A 26,953-nucleotide genomic window follows, 5' to 3' on the forward strand; every position below is an offset into this window, starting at 1 on the left:
ACCCCCTTTCAGGTAGTTGAAAGCAGCTATCAAATCCCCCCTCATTCTTCTCTTCTGCAGACTAAACAATCCCAGCTCCCTCAGCCTCTCCTCATAAGTCATGTGTTCTAGACCCCTAATCATTTTTGTTGCCCTTCGCTGGACTCTCTCCAAGTTATCCTTCTTGTAGTGTGGGGCCCAAAACTGGACACAGTACTCCAGATGAGGCCTCACCAATGTTGAATAGAGGGGAATGATCACGTCCCTCGATCTGCTCGCTATGCCCCTACTTATACATCCCAAAATGCCATTGGCCTTCTTGGCAACAAGGGCACACTGCTGACTCATATCCAGCTTCTCATCCACTGTCACCCCTAGGTCCTTTTCCGCAGAACTGCTGCCTAGCCATTCGGCCCCTAGTCTGTAGCGGTGCATTGGATTCTTCTGTCCTAAGTGCAGGACCCTGCACTTATCCTTATTGAACTTCATCAGGCAGTTTACAAAGTTTTCCATATGGCAGATCTTACCTTTGAGGATTCCATCAATGACTTTTCCATCTTTTTTACTGGCTTATTATAGCCCCTTCTATAAAAGCTAACTGCGTATACTGATTTTCTCCATCATGCACATGGGGAGTTTATTTGCAATAGTGTACACTGCAAGTTGGCCCTTAAAAAGGGGGGGGGGGGAAACAAAAACAGTTCTTCAGCAAAAATCAGTTTAACAAGACTATTAATTTCTAAAAGTTGTTTTGAACTATTCTGGGATCTGTTCTATTTTGTAAGGAATGTGTTGACAATGTCCCTTAGCAAGGTGCTTCATGAATATTCACATTTAATAGCATGAAGAGAGTGACCCAGAAGTGTTTGGACGTCCCCTCCCTCATCAGTAAGTCAGTAAAACAAATACAAGAACAGTATAGTAATGATCCACTCAGCTTTCTCAATAGTAGGGAGTTTCTGAGCAACATTATTTTGCTGTTATCAATTTTAGTGTTTTATGTTGCAGCCCAGCACCATAGGCTGATCACCTGCCTCGTAAAAATCAATAGCAGAGTCCCAAATGGAATTCATGGAGTCTCTGGCTCTCTCCCCTTTACAGGAACAGAATTCTGGGGTAAGTTTTTTTTTTGGGGGGGTGGGGGGGGAGGAAGAGGGGGAGACAGTACAGGCTTGGATTTGTGAAGGTCACTTACGGTGGAAAGACTCTCTCAAAGAGGAAGGTTTTACAATATGTCCTAAAGATGGTCACACACTAGATTTGCCTCTTCTCCTCTGGAAGATTGTCCATAGCTAGATCCCCTTGACAGAGAATGCTTTGTCCCAGTTTTCACACGCTTCTTTCTGCTGTAGCAGGGCAGTTGCCCCGCTCCTGTGAAAGGCTAGGCTGATTGGGAAAGCAGCTACAGCTGGGGCCATGCGCCAGTCAGGCCACAGCTGGCCCTATAAAAGGGCTGTGAGCCAGGAGCTGAGTCAGTCTCTCTCTAGCCCTGGAGAGAGAAGAATGCTGGGGAAAGGCAAGAGGAGCTGGGAAGCTCCAGCCTGCGGGCCTTGCTAAAGGCCAAAGAAGGTACTGGGGCTGCAGAGGTACAGTCCAGGGTTACGCAGAGGCAGCTGCTTCAAACCCCCTTGCCAGTGATGAGTGGTTTATAGACTGCAGTCTGCCCCAGTGAGCGGGGGCTAGAGGTGACTGGCAGTAGCCACTGAAGCAAGGTGAGGATAGAGGTTTGGGGGTTCCCCTGGGAGGGGAGACCCAGACTGTGGGTTACTGCTGGGGGGAGAACCCGGAGGAAAAAGGGGCACTGAAGTCCGGAAGGGACACGGGGGCCAGTGGCAGGCGAGACACCGGCCAGCAGGAGGTGCTCCATATGCTGCAGAGCTAATTCCCAAGATGACCAGCAGGAGGCGCCGCACCGGTGAGTCATTGCTTCGCTACATGGGGTGGAGAATGCGGGCATAGGTGGTCCACCCCTGATACAAGGGGCTGGGCAAGGACTGAGGGACTATTGCCTGGAGAAAGGGGACAATGGATCCTGGCTACACTGGCGGAAACCTCAGGTACCATCCCTGGTTGGGCCCTGGTGTCAGCGCCCCGACGGAAGGGGCGGATGACCTGCAGGGGATCCGGGAGACCCAAGAGGGACTGTGGGAGGTGCAGTCGTCCCTCCACAAACAGTTGGAGCAGCTGGCGGAGGAGCAGCAGGCCCTGGCAAAGCTCCTCCAGAAGGAGTTTCTGAGGAACCGCAGAGAGCATGATGGAAAGCCAAGTGCCAAGGCCAGGACGCCTGGGGCTGAATGCTGGACTTGTTATGCCTGTGGGTGGCAGGGACACTTGAGATGGGACTGTCCCTACTGGGTTGGGGGAAAAGGAGCCTCACCCCTCTACACCAGGCTTTGTGAATTGCATGGTCCCAGAGGAGTGCAGCGGTCACAAGGATTCATATATCAAAATACTGTCTGTGGAGGTAGCTGGGGCTTGAGCCATCAGTGGCTTTGAACATTAGGAACAAGGCCTTAAGCAGATGTCAGAAGATAACTGGAAGCCAGTGGAGGAACTTGAATGCAGGCCTTCTGCACTCAAAACAGCATGAAACATGGAGAAGCTTTGCAACCGTACTCTGAACCAGCTGGTGCCTCTGCAACATCTTCATATTCACCTTCAGGTAGCATGGATTACAGTAATCCATCCTGGAGGTGGCAAATGCATTGATTAATGTGGCATGTTTGTCCTCTAGGATGAAGACAAAGTTTGAGCAAGCTGGAGGTGAAAAAGCTTTTTTGGAAATAGATGCTACCTCATTATCCAAGCGAGGCAAGGAGTCACAGGACCCCAAGGCTTTGCACCACTTTGACAAAAGGGGCTGTCAACACTTTCTACTGGGCATACAAAATCTTGGCCAACACTTTAAAGCATTTCTATTTTCTGATCAATATCACTTCGGTCTTGGCTGCGTTCAGTTTGAGCCAACTGCTCTTCATCCAAGTTGTTATGGGCATTCTGACATTTTAGTGGTGGTGGTTACATCAGTTGAGTGTCAAAGCCCATGAAGTCTCTCACTCTTTCCCAGTGGTTTCATGGAGACGTTGAAGAAAAGAGGGGATAGTCTGGATCTCTGTGGGACACTGGAGGTTAGGCCCTTTAGAGGGGAAAAGAACAGTTATCACCTCTGAGTTCTGCTGGAGAAGAACGACTGAACCCACAGCAGAAATCAGTGGCCCAGCACTGCAATGTCATGTAGGCATGTTAGTAGTATCTTGTGGTCACACTGTGCCAAAAACTCAAGTGATCCTGTAGTATGAGCATGGAGATCTTACCCTTATCCATGGCAATGAAGATGCAGTCTTTTAGTGTTAGTAGAGCAGTCTCTGCTGTGCCCTGGTCTGAAACCTCATTGTGAGGCATCCAGGATGTTGGCTGATGTGACATGTTATTTGGAGTTTGGTGGTTACTACTTTCACATTTAATTTTGCCCAGAAGAAGGTATGGGCGCTAAAAACAAAGAGCAAAATGAAATAAGTTTGGATATAAATTTGTCCAGTTTCTCAAGATTATACCTAGAGAATAGTGTACAAATGGACTTGCAGGATTCAGATAAATAAACATGGTCTCAATACCCACTGGGAAACTGAACTGGAGCAATTTAGACGAATTTTTGGATAAAATATGATTTTTGGACTGCTTGCAAGCCAGGATCTTTCAGATGGAGCATCGGATTTTGCTGTTTTAGAGTAATGTGCTTCACAGTAGTTAAATACTATTTTGGGGGCAGGGGGATTCAAAATTGAACGGAGTCACATTTCCAGGTACCACATAGATAGTAGTTTGGTATTTATACAAGAGTAAAACTTCTATCTTAATTCATCTGCTGTAAATTTCAAGGTTCCCCAATTTTTCACTGCAATTTAGAAAAGTGTATTTCAAGGTTCATCACTGCAGCAGCAGGAAACAATTGGCAAAACAAGTGGTAGATTTGACACACAGTCTTTAACTTTTAAGTATTCTGATCAGTGTTTTTGGGAATTGCTCTAAAGAATCATTACTGGAAGAAAATTAGGGTGTGTATACTTGAGTAATTTTTAAATCATGCTACAACATGCAATACAGTAGAACATATTGTTTTACTGGATTTGCCCATCTCTGGGCTTGTCTTTACTGCAAAGCTAACTCAGGTTGAGTATAACCCCCAATATGAGTCCAATCCCTAAACACAAAACTCACACTCAAGTATAATGGTGCTTTTAACTCAGTCGGCTGGTCCATCAGTGGCACAGGCTAAAGTTCAAGTTAAACACAATTACTCAGTGTTACCGAATGCATCTCTGTATTCACACACTAATCAGAATAATCTTTCACAAAATAGGCTTTGAGGTATCATTTGAAAACTAACAACTCACTGGTCAATAATATGATGGTGTAATATGTGTAGCAACATTTGTAAAATGATTAACATAAGATGAAATTATGATTACCAAACAAGTCTGGGGAAAGGGTAAACAAGAAAAGGACTGATATCCTGGCACCCCAAAATTCACCACTGTCATGTAATTAGGATGTGTTTTGTACAAAGTATGCCTTGTGAGGTATCATTCTAAAAGTCTTGATCAGCTAGACATTAATATCTCATTGGATTGTAAGTGCTATTGTCGTATGTGAAATTATGAAGTTTGGCTCTGTATGTTACTGAAACATGTTGTGATGCTGAAAAACACATACAAGCAGCCTTTCAGGTACAAAATAAAAAGGCCAAACAATGTTAATGGCTCATTGAGGAAATGCGCACAGGCACAAGGACTTGTCGAACCCGTTCAAAAGGCCAGGAGACAATTCAGGCCAGTGAGGACTTGGCAGGTGTTTCCTAGCCCAAGCAGGGGCAACCCCAGGGGTGGAGTTGAAATAGGTCCCCTGGAATTAGGTCAGATTGGTACCGCACATGAGCCAATGACCTGCTATATGTGAGTGTGAGGGAGGAGGCAGTGGAAGTAAATGGCGTACCCATAGAGGGAAAGACCAAAGACCCAAGGCCATATTCTGTGTTCAGACGCGATCTGATGTACCGGATAGCGCAAATACGAGGGGAAGAAGTAGAACAGCTTAGTCCCACAGAAACACACAAGGGCAGTACTAGAGTTAGCTCACAGTCATTTATTTGGGGAACATCTAGGAGTAGACAAGACACTGGATAGAGTCCTAATAAGGTTTCACTGGCCAGGAATACATGCGGAGGTCCAACACTATTGTGCCTCCTGCCCAGAACGCCATTTGCATAGCCCCCAACCTCACTTGTGGGCCCCATTGGTACCTTTGCCTATTACTGAAGTCCCTTTTGAGAAGATAGCCATGGACCTAGTGGGCCCTCTAGAAAGATTGGCACAGGGCCACCAAAACGTACTAGTCATCCTTGACTATGCCACACAGTATCCAGAAGCCATTTAAGAAACCCCACTTCCAAGGCAATAGCAAAAGAACTACTCCAGGTTTTTGCCAAAGTGGGCATCCCTCAGGAGATCCTGACTGACCAAGGAACCCCCTTCACGTCAAAATTAATGAAGGACTTATGTACCCTGCTCCGCATCCAGGCTCTATGGACCTCAGTCTACCATACACAAACAGATGGCCTGGTTGGGCGGTTTAACTGTACCCTTAGAAGTATGATCCAGAAGGTGGTAGCACAGGACAGAAAAGACTGGGATACCCTTCTACCATATCTGATGCTTGCAATATGGGAAGTCCCCCAGGCGTCCACTGGTTTCTCTCCCTTTGAGCCACCCTTGTAGAATCATTAGATATCTTCAAGGAAGATTGGGAAGAACAACCCAACACAGGAAAGAATGTCATTGAGCATGTGACACAGATGAGAGAGCGAATAGCTCGAGTAACCCCTATAGTATGAGAACATTTGGAAGAAGCACAAGAGGCCCATTGGACATATTACAACCACTAGGCGAAAGTACGGAGATTTCAGCCGGGAGAATGGGTGATGGTGCTAATGCCGACAGCAGAAAGCAAACTCCTGGCCAGCTGCCATGGGCCATATGAGATAGTGGAAGCCACGGGGGAGGTAGACTATAAAGTCAGACAACCAGACCACCAAAGGCCAGAACAGATCTACCACGTCAACTTACTGAAGCCCTGGCGTGACCGAGAGACATGCCTGGTCATTCAGGGAGCTCCACTCCAGACAGATGACCCACAGGGGCAGGTGAGGATATCCCCTGAATTAACCCCAGAACAACGAACAGAGGTCATTGATACGATCCAACGGAACCAAGACGTGTTCTGTACACAGCCAGTCCGTACAACACTGGTCCAACAGCATTTAGTCACTAGTCCTGGAGTAAGGGTGACGATAAGACCATACCGAATACCGGAAGCTAAAAGGGAAGAAATTAGGACAAAAGTGAAGCTGAAGCCGGAACTCTGGGTTATTGAAGAATCCCACAGCCAGTGGTCCAGCCCTATTGTCCTAGTCCCCAAGCCTGACGGCACCCTGAGGTTTTGCAACGACTTCTGGAAGTTGAATGAAGTATCCCAATTTGATGCCTATCCAATATCATGCATCGACGAGCTAGTTGATCAGTTAGGCAAGGACCTGACTAAAGGATATTGGCAAATTCCCCTGGCCAAGGATGCCAAGGAGAAGACTGCCTTCTCTACACCTGATGGAGGACAGTGTATTGGAACAGGCCCTTTCGGACTCCATGGGGCCCCTGCAACATTCCAACGACTTATGGATAAATTGCTGCGACTCCATGCCAAGTATGCTGCTGCCTATTTAGATGACAGTCATCCATAGCCCTGACTGGGAAACGCACCTAGGAAAAGTATAAGCGGTGCCAGATGCCCTTGGGAGGGTTGGCAGTGAGGCCAACCTTCCAAAGTGCGTGATAGGGCTAGCATGACACATCTATGGGATGGGGGGGGGGGGGTGCAGGGAGAGGCTCTTTTCTAGTCTGAGTTTTGTAAAAGGGGCTAGTTTAAGCTGTGTGAAAACTGGCTTTTGACACATCTTCCCCCAATGCTAAACTACTGAAATTAAGATCAGCATATACACTCGGGCAGAAGCCTGTTCAGTACAAAAAGAAGTTCCAACCTGAATGCCTAAACTAATGTCAAACCTCCCTCTCCCTGCACAAAATGCTTTTTATATATTATATATAAACTATCAGAGCACACTGCAAAGCCTACCTTTCACACACATCTGTGTTAGGCTAAAGGGGTGGAGAGTGTAATACACTTTGTTTTCCTGACTCATGGTTTTGTGCAGGTACATTTTGTGGCTTTTTTGAAAATCTTGATTCAATTTAGTTGTTACGACTTGTGCTTTTGGGTGGCCAACTTGACACTTTAAAAGGGCCTAATGTTCAAGAAGTTCTGGGCACCCTATGATGTTGGCAGACCACTTGCCAGCTCATACCAAGCCCAGGGCCTCACTGAACACTGACAAATGCATAGTTGGAAACCAGTCTGACTCACCGTGCGTTAGTAATAGTTAAAATAGATATTAGTGTTGTAAGAATGTGTTTAGACTTTATGGATGCTTGTAGGATGCTGCATGTATTAATCCTACTTATATCTGTATAGTTATATTGAGTGTTTACATTGTAGGTCTCTGCAATTGTGTAACTCAAACAGGAAAAGGAGGATTCATTAAAGTAAAATACTCACAACTGCATACAAGATGGCCCAATGAAGGCAAATGAAGCATTGTGTAGCATCAAAGGACCTTGTTGATTGCATTCCTTCCTCCCTCCAGGAAGGGAAGGCCTATGCATGAATTTATCCCATCAGCTTGGATCCTGGACGGAGCGGGAGATAAAAATCTCTGACAAGGAGAAACTGGGCTCTTTATGCTGTCTGGACTCTGAGGGGCAAAGATTCCAAAACATAAGCAACAGATACCCAGATTGCTTGGCATGGGTCAGCTCTAATGGATATATACATCTGCTTATTATAAAAGCTTATTACCTTTTCAAATCTAAGACTAACTCATTTGTGTGTATGTATGTATGTATGTTTGTAAATAACTCTTCTTTTTCCTAGTTAATAATAATAATAATCTTTTTCCTAGTTTATTAAAAGGACTGGCTACAAGCATTGTGTTTGGTTTGAGATCGGAGTCCAGTTGACCTGGGGTAAATGATTGATCCTTTGGGACTGAGAACCTGAACATTATTCTGATTTTGGGTGTAAGGGATCATTATTAAGTCCAACTTTCCAGGGTGGCAAGACAGACTGAATGCCCTAGGGGACTATCTTGTGACTGCATGGCAAGGCTGTTATAGGGCTTTGGGAGTTCATACTTAAAGTGTTGGTGAAATCTAATTATAGAACATACAATCAGTTTGGGATTTCTGCCCTGCCTTTTGATAGGCTGCCATGAGTTTGGCACTCACCATCGTGAGCCACTCCAGACAGCGTGATACACCCATCCTCTGATAGTCAGGCCCTTTAAGAAGTCTCAAATCAGGCACCCAAAATTCACTAGTAATTTCTGAAAATCTTGGTATATAGTTTTAATTGATGGCAGAGCATCCAGAGCCTAATTTAGGCTTCTGTAATGTTTATTAAATGAAAAATAATTTCTGGGAATTGTGATGGCATCAGCACCATTAAAGACACTCAACAGGACAACAGCTTGATACAAACACTAAATCATTTGGACACGAGTCAAATTTTAGAACAATTATGACACAGAAGAAAAGAGAGTGGGAGAGTCACTAGTAATTCATTTTCCTAAGGCAGAGGAGGGGGGAAAAAAGCCTTGGAGGAAAGAAAAAAAAAAAAACCAAAAACACAAAACCACACAACAACTGAGAAAAGTGGGATCAGATCAGTTAACCTACTCTTTTCTCTAATTTACTTAATAGCCACTGATAATTCTACCTCAATACTGTGAAAGGGGTTCTGAATTTCATAGGGCAGGCCATATTTTCAATACAGAGGTGGTCTTGGACACTGTCCCTCTCCCACCCCCTAGCTTCCCTCTCGCAATTACAGCTACTTGCTTCCTTGGAGAGGTGCTATTAAGCAAGTTTATTTTTGTGTGTCTTATTCCAATTTAGCAGCTGGAAAGAGCATCAATATTTTGTAACCAGCCGGTTCTCTTACAGCTGCCAGCAAGAGTAAGGGCATTGCAGACAAACAGTATTCCACAGATCAGTTTGTCAACTCTGAGCCAAGAGTATCCATCAAGTAATAACTCTGACTGCAAGACAAATGCCCCATAGCAATAGTGCTCATGGCATCCTGATTTATCAGGACCATGGATGCACTAGCCATAACTGCAAAGTGGGGCACAGGAAGACCTACTTCCATTTACCTGTTGCATATCCCATACTATTTTTTTTTTTTTTAAATCTGGTGACAGGCAGATAGGATTCCTGGGTCCATGGAAGTAAGGGACTCAAGGCAGTTATCATCCCAGTATACACCCGACTCTGATATGTCTTGTGTTTACATTATCCCTGAGTGTCTTTAGTGGACTTTTTTCCCCCAGAAGCTCCTTTTTAATTTATACTAATGGGTGTGGCCCTAATCAGTCTGCAAAGTCAGACTCAAAGCAATGAAAAACAGAGTTAATAGTAACAAAACATTTACTTTTTCCCAAAGGTTATCCGCTGTATGGTATGTCACACCTTAAAATTGTTAGACAATATTTCTGTTTGTTGTATATAGGGACAAAAACAGGACAAAAAAAATCTTTGACATACAAGATCTGCCATCGGTAAATAATTTGGGGCAATTTTCTTGGCAACAAATTCAAATTATGGACCAATCCTGAAAATATTTACTGTGGGTTGTAACACTTAATGCCAGTCCCATTGACTTCAACCTTTGAACATTTCTTATTTCAATGGGACTACTCAAACATTATATCCCACAGTAAATGTAATTATTGGCAAGAATAGGTAATTATTTGAATCTCCAAATTCAGAACAGTTTATTCTTAACACAAACTTCATTTCTATGAGCTCAATACTTGAATTATCATAGCTGTTGTACATACAGATTAGAACTTCGTACTCTGTATTTTTCAGTTTAAGCTATTTAGAGATGCCAAATATATAGGGATAGTACAGGAAAATAAATCCCCCATGTGTGTCGTATTGGTGAGCACTTGTGCTATTTACTGTAGACAGGAAACAAGTTACTGTTTAAGAAATCTTATCTACATTAAACCTAAACATTATACAAGGGTTAAAATCTCCATGTCGTTGTTCAAGAATCCTTAAGTAACCCACTTCAAAAATATTTCCATTTTAAAAGTTAAAAGTTTGATGTTTATACGTGGACCTTACTTTGTTTTTGTTGAATCAATTTCAGCTGGAAATTTTGAAGTAATGGGTTAGCTATGAGGACACTACTCTGTATGATTGCTTTCTCAGTTGTTACAAAGCAAATCCACAGGGCTCATTTCATATAATGTCTGCGCACAGGAAGATTCAAGCTTACCCCATTTTAATTTAAATTAAGAGCTTCTGATCCGAAGTCTTTCCCTGAAATTCTTCCTTTGCAGTCTTCAGGTTCTCTCCCTCTCACTGAGAAATGAAACTGAACTGCATTTCTTGAAATGCCTCCGGTATTGAAGGCCAGATTTTGTTCAGTGACATCAGCAGAAAGACACACCTCACTCAATGCTCAGAAAAGCCTTCTTAAAGGCATAGTGCCTCTCTTAGTTCGGGGGTAACTCTATTTATGCACACACATCAAAGACAACACGACCCTTCCAATTTGTCCACTGTTTTCCAATAATTACATCTCAGTCTGTTAACCCATGTAGTGTGGATGATATTAAAACAATTGCAAATTCACACAGACATTCACATTTAACCTGCTAACCTACATATTAAAAGCACCTGATGTCAAAAAGCAAAAGATTTAAAGCATACCAAAAGTGTAAAAGTAATTCATGTTAAAAAATTAAGTACTGTGAATGCAACTCACCATGGAAAGGGCTTGAGAAAGGTACTTACTGCTCAATTAGCACCATCAAGGCTGATCACAGTAACCATACCTGGACAGGGCTTAATAAAAGGGGTTAGGCACACTCTTGTCCGTATGGAGTCTCGGAGAGGAGCTGGCTTCTGTGGGCATGAGCTCTGTCCACAGAAGCCATCAGTTGCCATCAAAAAGTATCAGAAATACATACAGCTGAACCTGTTCTAACTGAAAGCATAAGAACGGCCCTACTGGGTCAGACCAAAGGTCCATTTAGCCCAGTATCCTGTCTTCCGACAGTGGCCAATGCCAGATGCCCCAGAGGGAATGAACAGAACAGGTAATCATCAAGTGATCCATCCCCTGTCGCTTATTCCCAGCTTCTGGCAAACAGAGGCTATGGACATCATTCCTGCCCATCCTAGCTAAAAGCCATTGATGGACCTATCCTCCATGAATTTAACTAGTTCTTTTTTGAACCCTGTATGGTCTTGGCCTTCACAACATCCTCTGGCAAAGAGTTCCACAGGGTGACGGTGCATTGTGTGAAAAAAAAAAAAAAAACAAAACTTTGTTTTAAACCTGCTGCCTATTAATTTCATTTGGTGACCCCTACTTCTTGTGGTATGAAAGTAGTAAACAACACTTCCTAATCTACTTTCTCTACACCAATCATATCTCCCGTTAGCCGTCTCTTTTCCAAGCTGAAAAGTCCCAGTCTTATTGATTGCACCTCATATGGAAGCCGTTCCATACCCTTAATCATTTTTGTAGCCCTTTTCTGAGCCTTTTCCAATTCCAATATATCTTTTTTGAGATGGGGCGACCACATCTGCACACAGTATTCAAGATGTGGGCACGCCATGGATTTATATAGAGGCAATATGATATTTTCTGTCCTATTCTCTATCAGTTTCTTAATTATTCCCAGCATTCTGTTTGCTTTTTTCACTGCCACTGCACATTGTGGATAGTTCTCTGAAAATATCCACTCAATGACTCCAAGATCTTTTTCTTGAGTGGTAACAGCTAATTTAGACCCCATCATTTTATGTGTATAGTTGGGATTCTGCTTTCCAATGTGCATTATTTGGCATTTATCAACATTAAATTTCGTCTGCCATTTTGTTGCCCAGTCACCCAGTTTTGAGAGATCCTTTTGTAGCTCTTCACAGTCTGCCTGGGTCTTAACTATCTTTAGTAATTTTGCATCATCTGCAAATTTTGCCATCTCGCAGTTTACCCCTTTTTCCAAATTATTTATGAATATGTTGAATAGGACTGGTCCCAGACCAGACCCCTGTGGGACACCACTATTTACCTCTCTCCATTCTGAAAACTGACCATTTATACCTACCCTTTGTTTCCTATCTTTTAGCTAGTTACTAATCCATGAGAGGACCTTCCCTCTTATCCCATGGCAGCTTACTTTGTGTAAGAGCCTTTGGTGAGGGACCTGTCAAAGGCTTTCTGAAAATCTAAGTACGCTACATCCACTGGATCCCCTTGGTCCACATGCTTGTTGACCCCCCTCAAAAAATTCTAGTAGATTGGTGAAGCATGATTTCCCTTTACTAAAAACAAATTATGTTCATCTCTATGTCCGACAATATTGTTCTTTATTATGGTTTCAACCAGTTTGCCCAGTACTGAAGTCTGGTATAGAAGCTGATTTAAATGATATGTTACAGACTACAGTTAGTAGTCCTGCAATTTCACATTTGAGTTCCTTCAGAACTCTTGATGAATATTATCTGGTCCTGGTGACTTACTGCTGTTTAATTTATCAATTTGTTCCAAAACCTCCTCTAATGATACCTCTATCTGGGACAGTTCCTCAGATCTGTCACCTAAAAAGAATGGCTCAGGTTTGGGAATCTCCCCCACATCCTCAGCCACGAAGACCGATGCAAAGAATTCATTTAGTTTTTCCGCAATGGCCTTATCGTCCTTGAGTGCTTCTTTAGCACCTCTATCATCCAGTGGCCCCACTGGTTGTTTAGCAGGCTTCCTGCTTCTGATGTACTTAATTTTTTGCTATTACTTTGAGTCTTTGGCTAACTGTTCCTCAAATTCTTTTTTGGCCTTCCTAATTGTATTTTACATTCATTTGCCAGTGTTTATGCTCCTTTCTATTTTCCTCATTAGGATTTAAACGTCCATGTTTTAAAGGATGCCTTTTTGCCTCTCACTGCTTCTTTTATTTTGTTGTTTAGCCATGGTGGCTCTTTTTTTGGTTTTCTTACTATGTTTTTTAATTTGGGGTATACATAGCCAGAAACACTGTGTGCATCCCCACTTCTGTGACTGTGGAACTGACAAGTAAGGGCACTGTTGGGATACACCTTTCACACAGCAGGATCAGAGTGTTCCACCTAGTCATATATGGGTGTGAAAGGTGTCATCCTCCAAAACTCTTCAGCTTTGGGAGTTTTTGCCAATTTTATACTGGAGGCTTGAGACCCAAGAATGACAGTCATGGAGACGTTATCCTTTAAGAATTGAAGTTGTAATAGAAAACAAGTCACTGGCAAATTTATAACAAAGTAGAATAATAATTGTGAAGAGAGAGATTACTGGCATTTAGCTTTGGTATTTGGAGTAATGGATTCAGGAATCCCAAAAGTTTAAGATTCTATTCTTCAGAAGGAACTGGAAATCTTCAGAAAACATGCTTCAATTTTTAGAATTTACCTAGTAGAATTTTGAGGAAAGAGAGGAGATGATTGCACAAAATGGTGAACTGGAGTAACCTGTGTGTGAGCACTAGAACATGAATCATTTTTTCCTTATGCCATTACAGTAGTAGGGGGGGTTGGATAGGGGTCCCGGGAGGGGGCAATCAGGGGACAAAGAGTGCGGGGGTGGATAGGCATCGGGGTAGTCAGGGAACGGGTGGGGGGATTGGATGGGTCAGGGATTTTAAGGGGGGTAGTCAGGGGGTGGGAATTGGGAGGGGGCGGATAGGGGGCAGGGGCCAGGCTGTTTGCGGAGGCACAGCCTTCCACTACCCAGCCCTCCATACCATTTCGCAACCCCGAAGTGGCCCTCGGGCCAAAAGTTTGCCCACCCCTGTGATAGCCATATGTGGCTGTTAGCAATTGTCAAAAGTTACATCCAAAATGAATAGGTAGATCTCTCCCAATTTAAAGAGGAATCATGTAAATTAAATCCACAGAAAATTTTATTAGGCAAAAAAGTTGTTTCTTCCAGTTTTCAAACTCTGGAATCCATTCCAATACCTTAAACCTTTTCCATGTCAGTGAGAGTTGGTTAAACTTGTAATGGACTTCCTCCTAGTCTACAAGCCAGCCACAAATCAAGCTCAGAGAAGCCCAGATGGAATAGCAAACAACCAGAGTTCATCCCTTCACCTATCATCTTGGAGTAATTGAGGTGAGGAAAGGCAAAATGCTGAACTTTGAGCCAGTGGGGGTGTTGCCATTTATTTTAATGGGAGAGAGATCTTACCCTTAAAGCTTCCATGGAGAGAAAACAAACGTGCAAAGTCCCTGGCCTTCCTTTCCCCACTTAACTTTGCAGTATTTCCGGTGAACTTTTTTGTTGTTCCTTTAAACACAGATTAACAGCATTCATACTGCTCATGCACTGCACACTTCCTCCTGCTTTAAGGATCTTCTGAAACAGTTGCTAGCTGTGCTAGGCAGTGGAGTCTAGATGTTGGAGTATGGCATTTGTCATTTTCATTCCCGTTACCATCACACCAACATACCCACCTTGTGCAAGTACCGCTCAGAGTTAAGTATACAAAATGTTATCAGCCCTAGCTAATTTCTTCATTTCAGTTAGCTCATTGGTCAAACTTAGAAAACAGACTGTAAAGCTGAACTGTGAATATAAGAACACAAAGTCAAACAGAACAGAAGTCTATATAGCACACCTACTCGTTAGATACAGCTCACTCAAAGCCACAGGATGAGTATCACTCAATTTTAACTGCAACACAAATCACAAACAGAAGAGAAAAAAAATAACCTTTGAATATCCTGTTAACATCTTCTATTTTATCTTTTGAAGCAAAAGCACTATTCACTCCTTAGATGCAAGAAATATATAAAGTGCTTCCCTGAAATTATGAATATGCCATCTCATTTGGTCATTAATCTTGCTGTTCAGTTTACTGTTGCTTTTTTCAATACAGCAGCTGCTCAAAACAAACCACAATGCTTTAGCTTCTGCTTTGTGCACACTTCCTCCAAGTTATTTACTTTCTTTTGTTGAAAATAGGAGGCTTGCACAGAGTAACTAACACTAGTTTCACGAATCTTAGCATATAGTGACAGAAAAAAATATACAGTAGACCTTTAAAAAGATTGTTTTATTCAATGTCTGAACACTGTAGAAAACCTAAGCATCATTACGGAGATTCAATAGCCTCTCTGTAGGTAAGATGGCACCCAACTTCCATCAAAGCCATATTTTAAAATCAGTGTTATATATTTTTTTCCTAATAATGTTCAGGTAGGAAGTTGTTCTGAAGGCATTAGAATTATAAATACTTCACTAATATTTTGTAAAGTTAATATATTAGCTTTATTCCCTACTAAACAGGATCCTTTAAGAAAATATTGATAGCAAAAGCAAGGTAAGATATATAAACAAAACATGGCCCTCTTTCTCCATCTCCACCTCCCTTTCCAAAAAGCCCATGATTCAGAATTTAAGAAACCCTATGGGATGAATTAAGGATTTATTTGTACCATGAAAGCATAAATGTTTATATTAATAACATGGGTAATGGAAGAACACACTAACCAGTTCTTTTTCAATACTAATAGAGTTGAGTATCAATTATTTGTGTATACTTATTATATCACTCAAAATATACTCCACAACTCTATAGCAGTCTTACAGTCACATGAGTGGGTTTTTAAGGAGCACTGAATACTTGGTGCAATAGAGAAAAACTAGTACAATAGGGCAGCAGAGCTATTTAGTATAGAAGATCTAATGGTTAAACAGGACCCCCACTGCTACAAAAGCATGCCCCCCCCCTCCTCTGCTCCATGAGTTTGTAAGTTCTACCGCCAACACCTAGTTACTTTGTCCTGTGGCTGGGGATTTTCCATTCTCCAAACCCTAGTCCGAACTGAGAAGCTGGAGACAACTGGTTTCCCCCTAGACTTCAGCTATCCCATTGCTCTGTCTGGGCCAGGGTTGACCCTTTCAAAAGACGGACTTGTAGACTGCCCTTCCTTGATGACAGGTTTCACAGTAACAGCCGTGTTAGTCTGTATTCGCAAAAAGAAAAGGAGTACTTGTGGCACCCTAGAGACTAACCAATTTATTAGAGCATAAGCTTTCGTGAGCTACAGCTCACTTCCTCAGATGCATATCGTGGAAACTGCAGCAGGCTTTATATATATACACAGAGAATATGAAACAACACCTACTCCCACCCCACTGTCCTGCTGGTAATAGAAGCTATTACCAGCAGGACAGTGGGGTGGGAGTAGGTGTTGTTTCATATTCTCTATGTATATATAAAGCCTGCTGCAGTTTCCACGATATGCATCTGAGGAAGTGAGCTGTAGCTCACGAAAGCTTATGCTCTAATAAATTGGTTAGTCTCTAGGGTGCCACAAGTACTCCTTTTCTTTTTGCCCTTCTTGTGTCACCACCCCTAGGACTTGCAAACCAACACAGAACTAAAAAGACAGGGACCACAACTAGCCCCACATTCAGAATGGAATTTGCAGCCCGAGACTGACAAACTGAGTCCCCAATATCAAACAGAATTTGTAAGTTAAATACAGACAGATTCTCTAAACCAACACACCATGTCATCACCTTTTTAGCTTGCCTTTCACTATCACATCAAATGTAATCTTCATCCTCATCTTCAAGACCTTTAACTCCACCTCTGCCTACATATCCAGCGGTTTCTTATTACGGTTGTCCCCTCCCACCAACTATATCAGCTTTCTTGTACATTTGCCTACTCTTCCCAGAATCATTTTTGTGCCATTTTTCACACTTCCATATACATGGAATGCCCTCCCAATTCTGGTCTTTCTAGTTTATTGTTGGCCGCCTCATCACTGACCCTAACTCATTCAAATCCCTTCTTCTTTCATGATGCTCATAAGCAGAGAGTCAATTTTAAGTAGTATTAGATAAACTAAGTGGAGCCATGAAGGTGTGCGCATATTTAAGCTAGAAAACCACAGGATATAGCTGTATAAGACAGACATCACAGTCCTCATCACTAAATTAGCGTAACCCTTGTTCTTCCTCTACCTCCTTTAGTCATCACACCCAAAATTAAGTTTTAATTGGTTCAGTGCAAGAAGATAGGTATTGAATGGTACAAATAAAAGACTAACACTCTTATGGGCACTGTAATAAACAAACTTAAAGCAAAACAACCCAACCAACCAAACCACGCTACTAGTAGTAAGGCAGGCATACTTCAAGTTTTTACCAGTTTGAGAAGTATTACCAGTTTTATCAGTGTTCTCTATTCTATATAGAGAGAATGCCAGAAATATTTAGACTCTTAAAATGAAAGAAGCATTTTAAAATTTAGCCACTAGATGCTAAAAAAGTCTGCCAATGTTTAAATATAGTAAAAGAACAACAATGGTTTAGAAAAACTCCCATTCACTAAACAAGATGGAAAATTACATACTATTGAGATTATGGCCTAAACTAACATTATGCAATGTTTATCTCCAAGTCCCTACTTCTTCATATAAACTAAAATATACAGTAATCTTGAGAACACTGTGGCGTGACTTATCAGTATTTTCATTTTGCATGTGTTGTATACACCACATTAATAAAGTATCTTTGATAAAAACAGATGTAAGCCTTAAGTTATTTACCTGGGTCCGGGTCCCCAGTCATCATCAAAGTGTGAACGCAACTTCAACGTTTCTTCCTTGAGGGGTTGATATGTCCTGTAATAAGACAGATACACATCTCAAAAGTGGAATTTAAGTTCTTTTTACCAAGTACTCCATGCCTTCGCAATGACATTTCATGCACAGGGGAAAGGCCAATCCAACCAAAACTGGACTTGTTTCCACTCTTCAGAAGTCAGTGTATTATCTTTGGGATTCCTAGTGCACATGAGAAACCATATGCCTACTCCCATGAGTACGATAGCTCAAGATAGTCTCTTGAGCTCACGAATAGGAAAAATATATAAAGCCAGATGAAATCCAGTTCATTTTCATTTTCAAGATCATTTTGATCTGGCTTGGTTAACAGAAATAGAGGTTACTTTAAAGTAATGCCAGACAGATACAAAGTATTGCATTCTTGTTCTCAAAGGCATCATCCTTTTGATGGTGAAAAGCCACAGTGATGTGCATATTAATCAGGACAGTCCCAAGCAGTTGTTCCCCAAACTTTTGAAAACTGAGTAAGGGAAATGAAACCAATAGCACCCATCTTCATCCTTGCCACGTCATTAAAAGTCTACTTATTTTAATTCTTAATCTTTTGCAGTCCCCCACATACAGTAAACACTGGCACAGAGTAACAAAATGATTAGGGTGGTCGATTAATCGCAGTTAACTCACACGATTAACTCAAAAAAATTAATTGCGATTAATCACAGTTTGAATCAAACTGTTAAACAATAGAATACCAATTGAAATCTATTACATATTTTGGATGTTTTTCTACATTTTCAAATATATTGATTTCAGTTACAACACGGAATACAAAGTGTACAGTGCTCACTTTACATTATTTTTATTACAAATATTTGCACTATAAAAACAACAAAATAAATTGTATTTTTCAATTCACTTCATACAAGTACCATAGTGCAATCTCTTAATCGTGAAAGCGCAACTTACAAAAGTAGATTTCTTTTTGTTCCATAACTGCACTCAAAAACAAAACAACGTAAAACTTTAGAGCCTACAAGTCCACTCAGTCCTACTTCTTGTTCAGCCACCCACTGAGACAAACAAGTTTGTTTGCATTTATGCGAGATAATGCTGCCCACTTTTTATTTATGTCACCTGAAAGTGAGAACAGACATTTGCATGGCACTTTTGTAGCCAGTATTGCAAGGTATTTACATGCTAGATATGCTAAACATTCATATGCCCCTTCATGCTTTGGCCACCATTCCAGAGGACATGCTTCCATGCTGATGTCGGTCGTTAAAAAAATAATACATTAATTAAATTTGTGACTGAACTCCTTGTGGGGAGAATTGTAGGGCTCCTGCTCTGTGTTTTACCCACATTCTGCCATATATTTCATGTTATAGCAGTCTCGGATGATGACCCAGCACATGTTCGTTTTAAGAACGCTTTCACAGCAGATTTGACAAAACACAAAGAAGGTACCAATGTGAGATTTCTAAAGATAGCTACAGCACTCGACCCAATATTTAAGAATCTGAAGTGTGTGGCACATGCTTTCAGAAGTCTTAAAGGAGCAAAATTCCAACGTGGAAATTACAGAATCTGAATCGCCAAAAAATAAAATCAACCTTCTGCTGGTGACATCTGACTTGGATGATGAAAATAAACATGCCTCGATCTGCACTGTTTGGATAGTTATGGAACAGAACCCATCATCAGCATGGACGCATGTCGTCTGCAATGGTGGTTGAAGCATAAAAAGACATATGAATATTTAGCATATCTGGCACGTAAATATCTTGCAATACCAGCTACAACAGTGGCATGTTAACGCTTGTTCTCACTTTCAGGTGACACTGTAAACAAGAAGCGGGCAGCATTATCTCCTGCAAATGTAAACAAAATTGTTTGTCTGAGTGACTGGCTGAACAAGAAGTAGGACTGAGTGGACTTGTAGGTTCTAAAGTTTTACTTTGTTTTGTTTTTGAATGCAGTTATTTTTTGTGCATAATTCTACATTTGTAATTTCAACTTTCATGATAAAAAGATTACACTACAGTACTTGTATTAGGTGAATTGAAAAATACTATTTTATTTCTACAATGCAACTGTTTATAATACACTTTGTATTCTGTGTTGTAATTGAAATCAATATATTTGAAAATGTGGCAAACATCCAAAAATATTTACATAAATGGTATTCTATTATTGTTTAACAGCGCAATTAATCGCACGATGAATTTTTTAACTGCACAATTAATTGTGATTAACTTTATCGCTGAAAAGCCCTAAAAATGATCTTTGCAAAGCGATGTCTTATTTCTCTTTTTTTGTTTTATGCTATCATATTAACAAACACTATACACTAGGTCACAATTTAAAATTTAAGCACCTAGTTTCTCCATGTTTGAGAAGTATTATGCAACTGCTTTATACTGCAAAAGGACTAATTCTCCACTGCTTTCATCTGAGGTTTCCAATAAGTGTTGCAAACAAACATTCAACAAATTCTACAATCCTGTCAGGTAGGCAAGAGTTTAAGCCTCAGTTTACCCACCAGTCAAATGCTGTTAAGGAAATAAGGCTTACTGAAGTCCATGATTCAGTGACATGGTGTAACCGGGCACAGATGCACCCAGCAGCTGCTCCTGCTGGTCATCCTTGGGAATTAGCTCACCAGCCTCTGGAACACCCTCTGCCGTCTGGTAATCCGCCTGTCACTAGCCCCCGTGCCCCTCCCGGACCCGGTGCCGTTTTGTCTGGGGTGCTGCCCCTCAGGCTCAGGGTCTCCCCACCCAGGGAAACCCCCCCCTACCCACTATCCCCACTTCACCTCAGTCTTGGCTACTGCCAGTCCTCACTTAGCCCCGCTCCCTGGGCAGACTGCAGTGTATCAGCCACTCATCACAGGCGATGGGTTTGGACCTGCTGCCTCTGCCTACCCATGGGCTTCCCCCTGCAAGCCCAGTACCTATTTGGCCTTACTCTAGGCCAACAGCTTTGGGGGTTTCCAGGCCGGAGCTCCCCAGCCCCTCTGGCCGCTCCCCAGCCCCTCTGGCCTTCCCCCAGCCCTGCTCCACCCCAGGTACTCTCTCAAGCTCCCCAGCAGCCAGGCCCTTCTCCCTCTAAAGGCAGAGAGAGACTGACTACTCCTGGCTGCCCTGGCCTTCTTATACAGGCCAGCTGTGGCCTGACTGGGGTATGGCCCAGCTGCAGCTACTTCCCCAATCAGCCCAGCTTCTAGCCCACAGCCCCAGCCCTCTCCAAGGGCTGGCTTTTCAGCCCTTCAGGGCAGGAGTGAGTGTCTACCCCACTACACATGGCTAAAACCTGAAGGACCTACCATGGCCGTAACCAGTACAGGGCGAGTGGGGCAGCTGGCCAGGGCGCAAAGCTACAAGGGCGGAAAAATGGGGTAGAAAAACAGTAGAGGGTGCAAATATGCTTGCTTGTCCGGGGCGCTAAAATGCTTAGTTACAGCTCTGGGACCTAGTTCAAATTCTTTGTTCTAACTATAAAATCATATACCCTTATCTATCATCTTTTGGTATGCAGAAAAAAAAATGTACTAGCTCACACACTTGAGTTTGTCACATACCTGTCGTCCAGCACATTACACATAAATTGTTCATCTTCTCCAAATTTATATGACCTATCCAAGCAGCAATATCGGCTGATGCAGTTTCCACAGCAGAACTGTGGGCAGGATTTTTCAGAATATGTGCGTCCATCAGAATCTGTGTATTCCCTACAATATTCACCCAAAGCTGAAAATAAGGAAATAACCAACAGTCAGACATTTAAAAATCAAACATGTTTGGATGTATCTACATTAGCTGTCAGCTCATCTAGTATCATATCATAGAATCATAGAAAATTAGGGTTGGAATAGACCTCAGGAGATCATCGAGTCCAACCCCCTGCTCAAAGCAGGGCTAACCCCAACTAAATCATTCCAGCCAGGGCTTTGTCAAGCCGGGCCTTAAAAACTTCTAAGGACGGAGATTCCACCACCTCCCTAGGTAACTCATTCCAGTGCTTCACCACCCTCCTAGTGAAATAGTGTTTCCTAATATCCAACCTAGACCTTCTGCACTGCGACTATTGCTCCTTGTTCTGTCATCTGCCACCACTGAGACCAGCCGAGCTCCATCCTCTTTGGAACCCCACTTCAGGTAGTTGAAAGCTGCTATCAAATCCCCCCTCACTTTTCTCTTCCGTAGACTAAACAAGCCCAGTTCCCTCAGCCTCTCCTCGTAAGTCATGTGCCACAGCCCCCGATCATATTCGTTGCCCTCCGCTGGACTCTCACCCATTTTGTCCACATCCTTTCTATAGTGGGGGGCCCAAAACTGGACGCAATACTCCAGATGTGGCCTCATCGGTGCTGAATAGAGGGGAATAATCACTTCCCTCAATCTGCTGGCAATGCTCCTACTAATGCAGCCCAATATGCCGTTAGTCTTCTTGGCAACAAGGGCACACTGCTGACTCATATCCAGTTTCTCATCCACTATAATCCCCAGATCCTTTTCTGCAGAATTGCTGCTTAGACAGTCAGTCCCCAGCCTGTAGCAGTGCATGGGATTCTTCCTTCTTAAGTGCAGCATTCTGCACTTGTCCTTGTTGAACCTCATCAGATTTCTTTTGGCCCAAGCCTCCAATTTGTCTAGGTCACTCTGAACTCCATCCTTACCCAGTGTATCTACCTCTCCCCCCACCTTATTGTCATCCGCAACATCATATCAGAATGTAATAAATACTACTTCAGTTGTGTCTTCTAAATTAATGATTTCCATCAGAGCTAAGGTGAGTTCTTAGCCTTCAGTCTTTCCATTTATAATATGCTCTCTCCAACCAAGATAGGTTAGCTCTCTCCAAGTGTTCTCCCAGGCACATAAAGGAGAAAACTGTTTGAAAATAAAATTATAGACATTCCTTGTAGTGTTATTTTCATCACAATGGCGGCTAGCAAATACAGCAATGACTTTCAAGGATCATGGTACCAACTTTATCAGCCAATCAGGGCTCTTCTAAAAATGCTGCATGAGTACCAAAATCAGTGTTAAAAGAAAAACTTTTAATAAAATCTTTCCAGGTATTTGATTTGATGCACAAGATGCATCAGAGTAACATGTACTATAGATTCAGATGCCCACATGGATCTGTATCTTTTAAAAAGCTGTGGGGCAAATCCCAATCCTACAGAATTCAATGACAAAAATCTTTCATTGACTGGTCCCCCCAGTTTTCAAGGTGATCTGCAAGAATTTTATGTTATGTTTTGTTTTGTTCGATGTTGTTCCTTTTTCTATCTATCATGTATAAAGAATGAAAGGTTTATTTTATGGTTTTTCCTGCACGTTAACTTTAGAAATATAATAAAGACATCATCTGGTCTCTCCTTTGGCTAGGGGGTTTCAGAGGTGTTCTCTGAGCTTTCACAGCTTAACTCAGGGGTGGCCAACCTAAGCCTGAGAAGCAGCCAGAATTTACCAATGTGCATTGCCAAAGAACCACAGTAATACGTTAGCAGCCCCCCGCATCAGCTTCCCCCTCGGCTCCCAGTGCCTCCTGCCCACCGGCATCCCCACCGATCAGCACTTCCCCTGCACCTCCCAATCAGCTGTTTTGTGGCCTTCAGGAGGCTCTGGGGGGGAGGAGAAGGAGCAAGGGCACTGCAGACTCAGAGGAGGGCGTGGGAAGGGGTGGCGTGGGGGCAGGGCCTGTGGCAGAGCCAAGGGTTGAGCAGTGAGCACCCCCTGGCACACTGGAAAGTTGGTGCCTGGAGCTCCAGCCCCTGAGTCGGTGCCTATACAAGGAGCCGCATATTAACTTCTGAAGAGCCACAAGTGGCTCTGGAGCCACAGGTTGGCCACCCCTAGCTTAACTGAAGGTATGGGGTGATTCAGCTTTAACCAAGCCATCACTTCTCTCCAATTTTTATTATGCATTGGCGCTAGGTAGGCAATTTATATGATCCAACTTAAAGTCAAAGTAGTTGAGAAGGCAAGGGATTTTAAGTCTGGTCTCTTGTGAAGTCAATTTCACAGTTAGAGTACAGAGTCTCACATGATAGAAGAGACCTGCATACCTACTGTTAAAAAACAACAAACAACAACAACAACAACGTTGCATACAGTTTACATATTTTTATACCTAAAAGACAGTTCAGTTCATCCTTCCCATTTTAAGGTCATCTTTAATATTTTGGCAGCTCACATTCTGGAGGCTGATAATACTTCACTCCTTGCATCTGAGGATTTCAAGAAGCTTTACAATTTATCAGGTTCCACAACATACTTTAGAGTTAAGTATTAGTGTGAAGACCAGGGATGTACATTTTGTGGGCAGAGGAGAGAACTCCTTGATACTGAACTATTTTTGTTGTTTCAAGATATATTTCTGTTAATAGTCTATACGGTTTTGACACTTTCTTTAGCCATATTTTAAAGCATCCAGTATAACCACATGTCAGGACCTATTATTTAAAATAAATTTAGTTAAAAACAAAAAACCTATGAGAACAGTATTACTGAAAGATTGAAACTGTGGCAACCCCATTTCACCCAACTTAATATGGCAATAAATGAGATGGTAGGGACTATCCCGTTATTGGACTTTTATGGTTTTAGGTTTGTCTCCTTTTGATTGGATCCAGGATTTAGAGATTACCTTACCTCTGAGAAGAGAGTAACCAGATTCGTTGTTGCAACATGGAACTGAGAACAATATTTCCTGGTTTCTATTCCCTGCTTGATATTTGTGTTGACTCACTGTTTAACCATGTGAACGTTACAAATTATGTGTCTCAGTTTACCATCTGCAAACCAAGGGTAATATCATATTGTGAATTAACAAATGATGGTAGAAAAATTTGCCCTTAAAGCACCTTTTTATCTGAGGATCTCAAATTATTTCAGTTGTTATTGTTCCTCTGACAGTCTGTATCTTCTGAATAAGGATGTTGAGTTATTGTACATTAAAATATTAAATTAACATATTTTATTAAGAGATTAAGAAGTTATTACTGTTGTATTTTAAACGGATTCTGCTGTAATTTAAATAATCTCTCCTCTCTCTGTTTCCCTCATTACATGGTTCTCCAATACTAATCTTCATCTGAATATTTTATCCATCTCTAATTCTGAGAAATAACTAACAACACAAAAACCAAAACCACCACCCAGATATGAAGACTCAGATATATTCAAAAGGTAACAGGAAATTCTGGTTTATTAATGCCTTCTAAAGACTTCTGCAAATTGTGCCCATATGATCTCACTTCTGGTATAATGGTTTTCTTATTGAATGAAGAAATATGTTTGTGTAGGAAGCAAAATCATAAACTGTTCTCCTTCCTCTGTCTAAAATAAGGAATTGCAAAGCAATTAAGATACTTCCACATATATTACTTCTGTGTTGCGTAAAGACAAAAACAAAAGGGTTTATCCAGGATTACCACAGGCCTGAGTACAGAGGCAAACAAATTGTAGAGTGTTAAAATAAAGGCAGAAGAGGTACATTCTAATCTATACTAAATTAAAATAGACAAGAAACACATTTGCAGGAAGGACTACTATAACAATGTAAATTTATTGTTTAATTTAACTGCAAGGTATAATAAACTACATATGATCCTCAGTTATTTTCAACTCCCTGTTATTCCCAAGGCCCTATTAATTTCATTGACAAATGAGTTTAAATAAACTAAGCTGTCAATGATAACGTCCTCAGCTTCATTACTAATTATTTCGACCACATTAACGCCCACAGTCTAGATTGTGCTAGGTGTTCTTTAAAATATAAGACAGTTCCTGCTCTGAAGAGCTTAAAATCAGGTGGGGATGGGAGGGAAGGGATATAACAGAGTGGTCAACGTAACAGCTAGGAAGCACAGTTGCCAACTTTCACATGGTAAATAAACACCCTGACTTTCACAATAAGCCAAAAATCAAGCTAATCCCATTGCAAAACAAGCCAATCCCTAAGAACCCCAACACTCTATGTGGCTAGATCCCCCCAGTGTGCAGTCTGGGACTGTGGAGGGCCCGCTGTGCGACCCTGACTCTTCCCCCCCTTACCCCTGCTTGCCGGAGCCGATAAAAAAAAAAAAGAAGCAATAAGCTACAAGCCAAAAACTAGCCAACACGCAATTCACAAGCCAATTAAGCTTAAAACAAGCCCAATTTCTGTGTTTTTTTCATGAGTTTGGCATGTCTGCTAAGAAGCCTATTGGTAGTTCTCCTTTTTTGAATTGCATCAACTATCCCCAGATGTTCTTACCTAAAAATCATCTAATTTAGCTGAGTTATTTGATGGGACAATTCCCTGATAAAGAGTTTATCCAATCACCAATTACTACTGTTCAAGAACAGATTCATGTCAGTATAGTATTCATAGTTGTTACCATAACTCCTTCAGGACCACTCCTAACAGATGTTTTTTATTATACTGTCAGTAAGTCAATTTGGACACAATTCATAGCTAACTTGATTAATAAGCTTAAAAACATATCTGTGAATATTCCTCTCTCTCCCTCCCCCCCCAAATGAATTGAACTAACTTGCACTGAGAGTGATGACCTTGATGTAAAGGAAAAGCTGAGGCTCCTTTAACTTTGACTTTTTCCTGAGCTCCAAGCCAGCTAGTCTTCCTAATTAAGCTCCTTTCCTGTAGATATTTTCCATTTATGCCTGATGCCAGATCAAAAGTTTTCTTTGCATGAAATAGATTATTAGAGCTGTATGAAAAATTTAAAACCAATTTTGTAAACCTTGACATTTATGTGTTGATTTTTTTGGATGCCCAATCTTAGTTACCTTGAAAATGCTCAATTTCCATAAGTACTAAGCACCCCCCTTCTTTAAAGAAATGGGTCCCTTTAAAGATTTCTAGTACTAGCAAAAAAATAATAAATAAAAATGAGGTCCCATAAATCACTAGTCATGTTTGAAAATCTTAACTAGATTAGTGTTAGTCACCAGTGTTATTTGTGACTGTAGTTCTTCCAAATTAATATCATGATATGACATTAACAGCCTTGTGACTTTTTTGCTCAGTAGTTTACTCAGAACATGTTACCACTGTAAAAAAATAAAAGAGAAAAATAAATCCCCAAACCAAAAAACACTGCAACAAGGTAGCACAAGGTAAAGCGCATCTTAGTTTTCACATGTTAAACC

General features: G+C 41.7%; 1 protein-coding gene across 2 annotated transcripts in view; it reads right to left on the reverse strand.

Annotated features, from left to right (window-relative positions):
* Window positions 1-26,953, reverse strand: part of SHISA5 (shisa family member 5) — a 45,038-nt gene that overhangs the window by 16,600 nt on the left and 1,485 nt on the right. The window contains exons 2-3 of one of the 2 annotated variants that reach the window (XM_084634053.1): window positions 21,367-21,535; window positions 17,766-17,840 (exon numbers count right to left, since the gene is read on the reverse strand). In XM_084634053.1, coding sequence (XP_084490179.1) covers window positions 17,766-17,840; window positions 21,367-21,535 — 244 coding nt within the window. Of the gene's footprint in view, window positions 1-10,431; window positions 10,567-17,765; window positions 17,841-21,366; window positions 21,536-26,953 lie in introns of those variants that run through there. The other variant, XM_084634054.1, reaches the window with a different exon arrangement.

Source organism: Lepidochelys olivacea (genome assembly GCF_965140295.1).
Source record: "Lepidochelys olivacea isolate rLepOli2 genome assembly, chromosome: 7".
Classification (NCBI taxonomy): domain Eukaryota; kingdom Metazoa; phylum Chordata; order Testudines; family Cheloniidae; genus Lepidochelys; species Lepidochelys olivacea.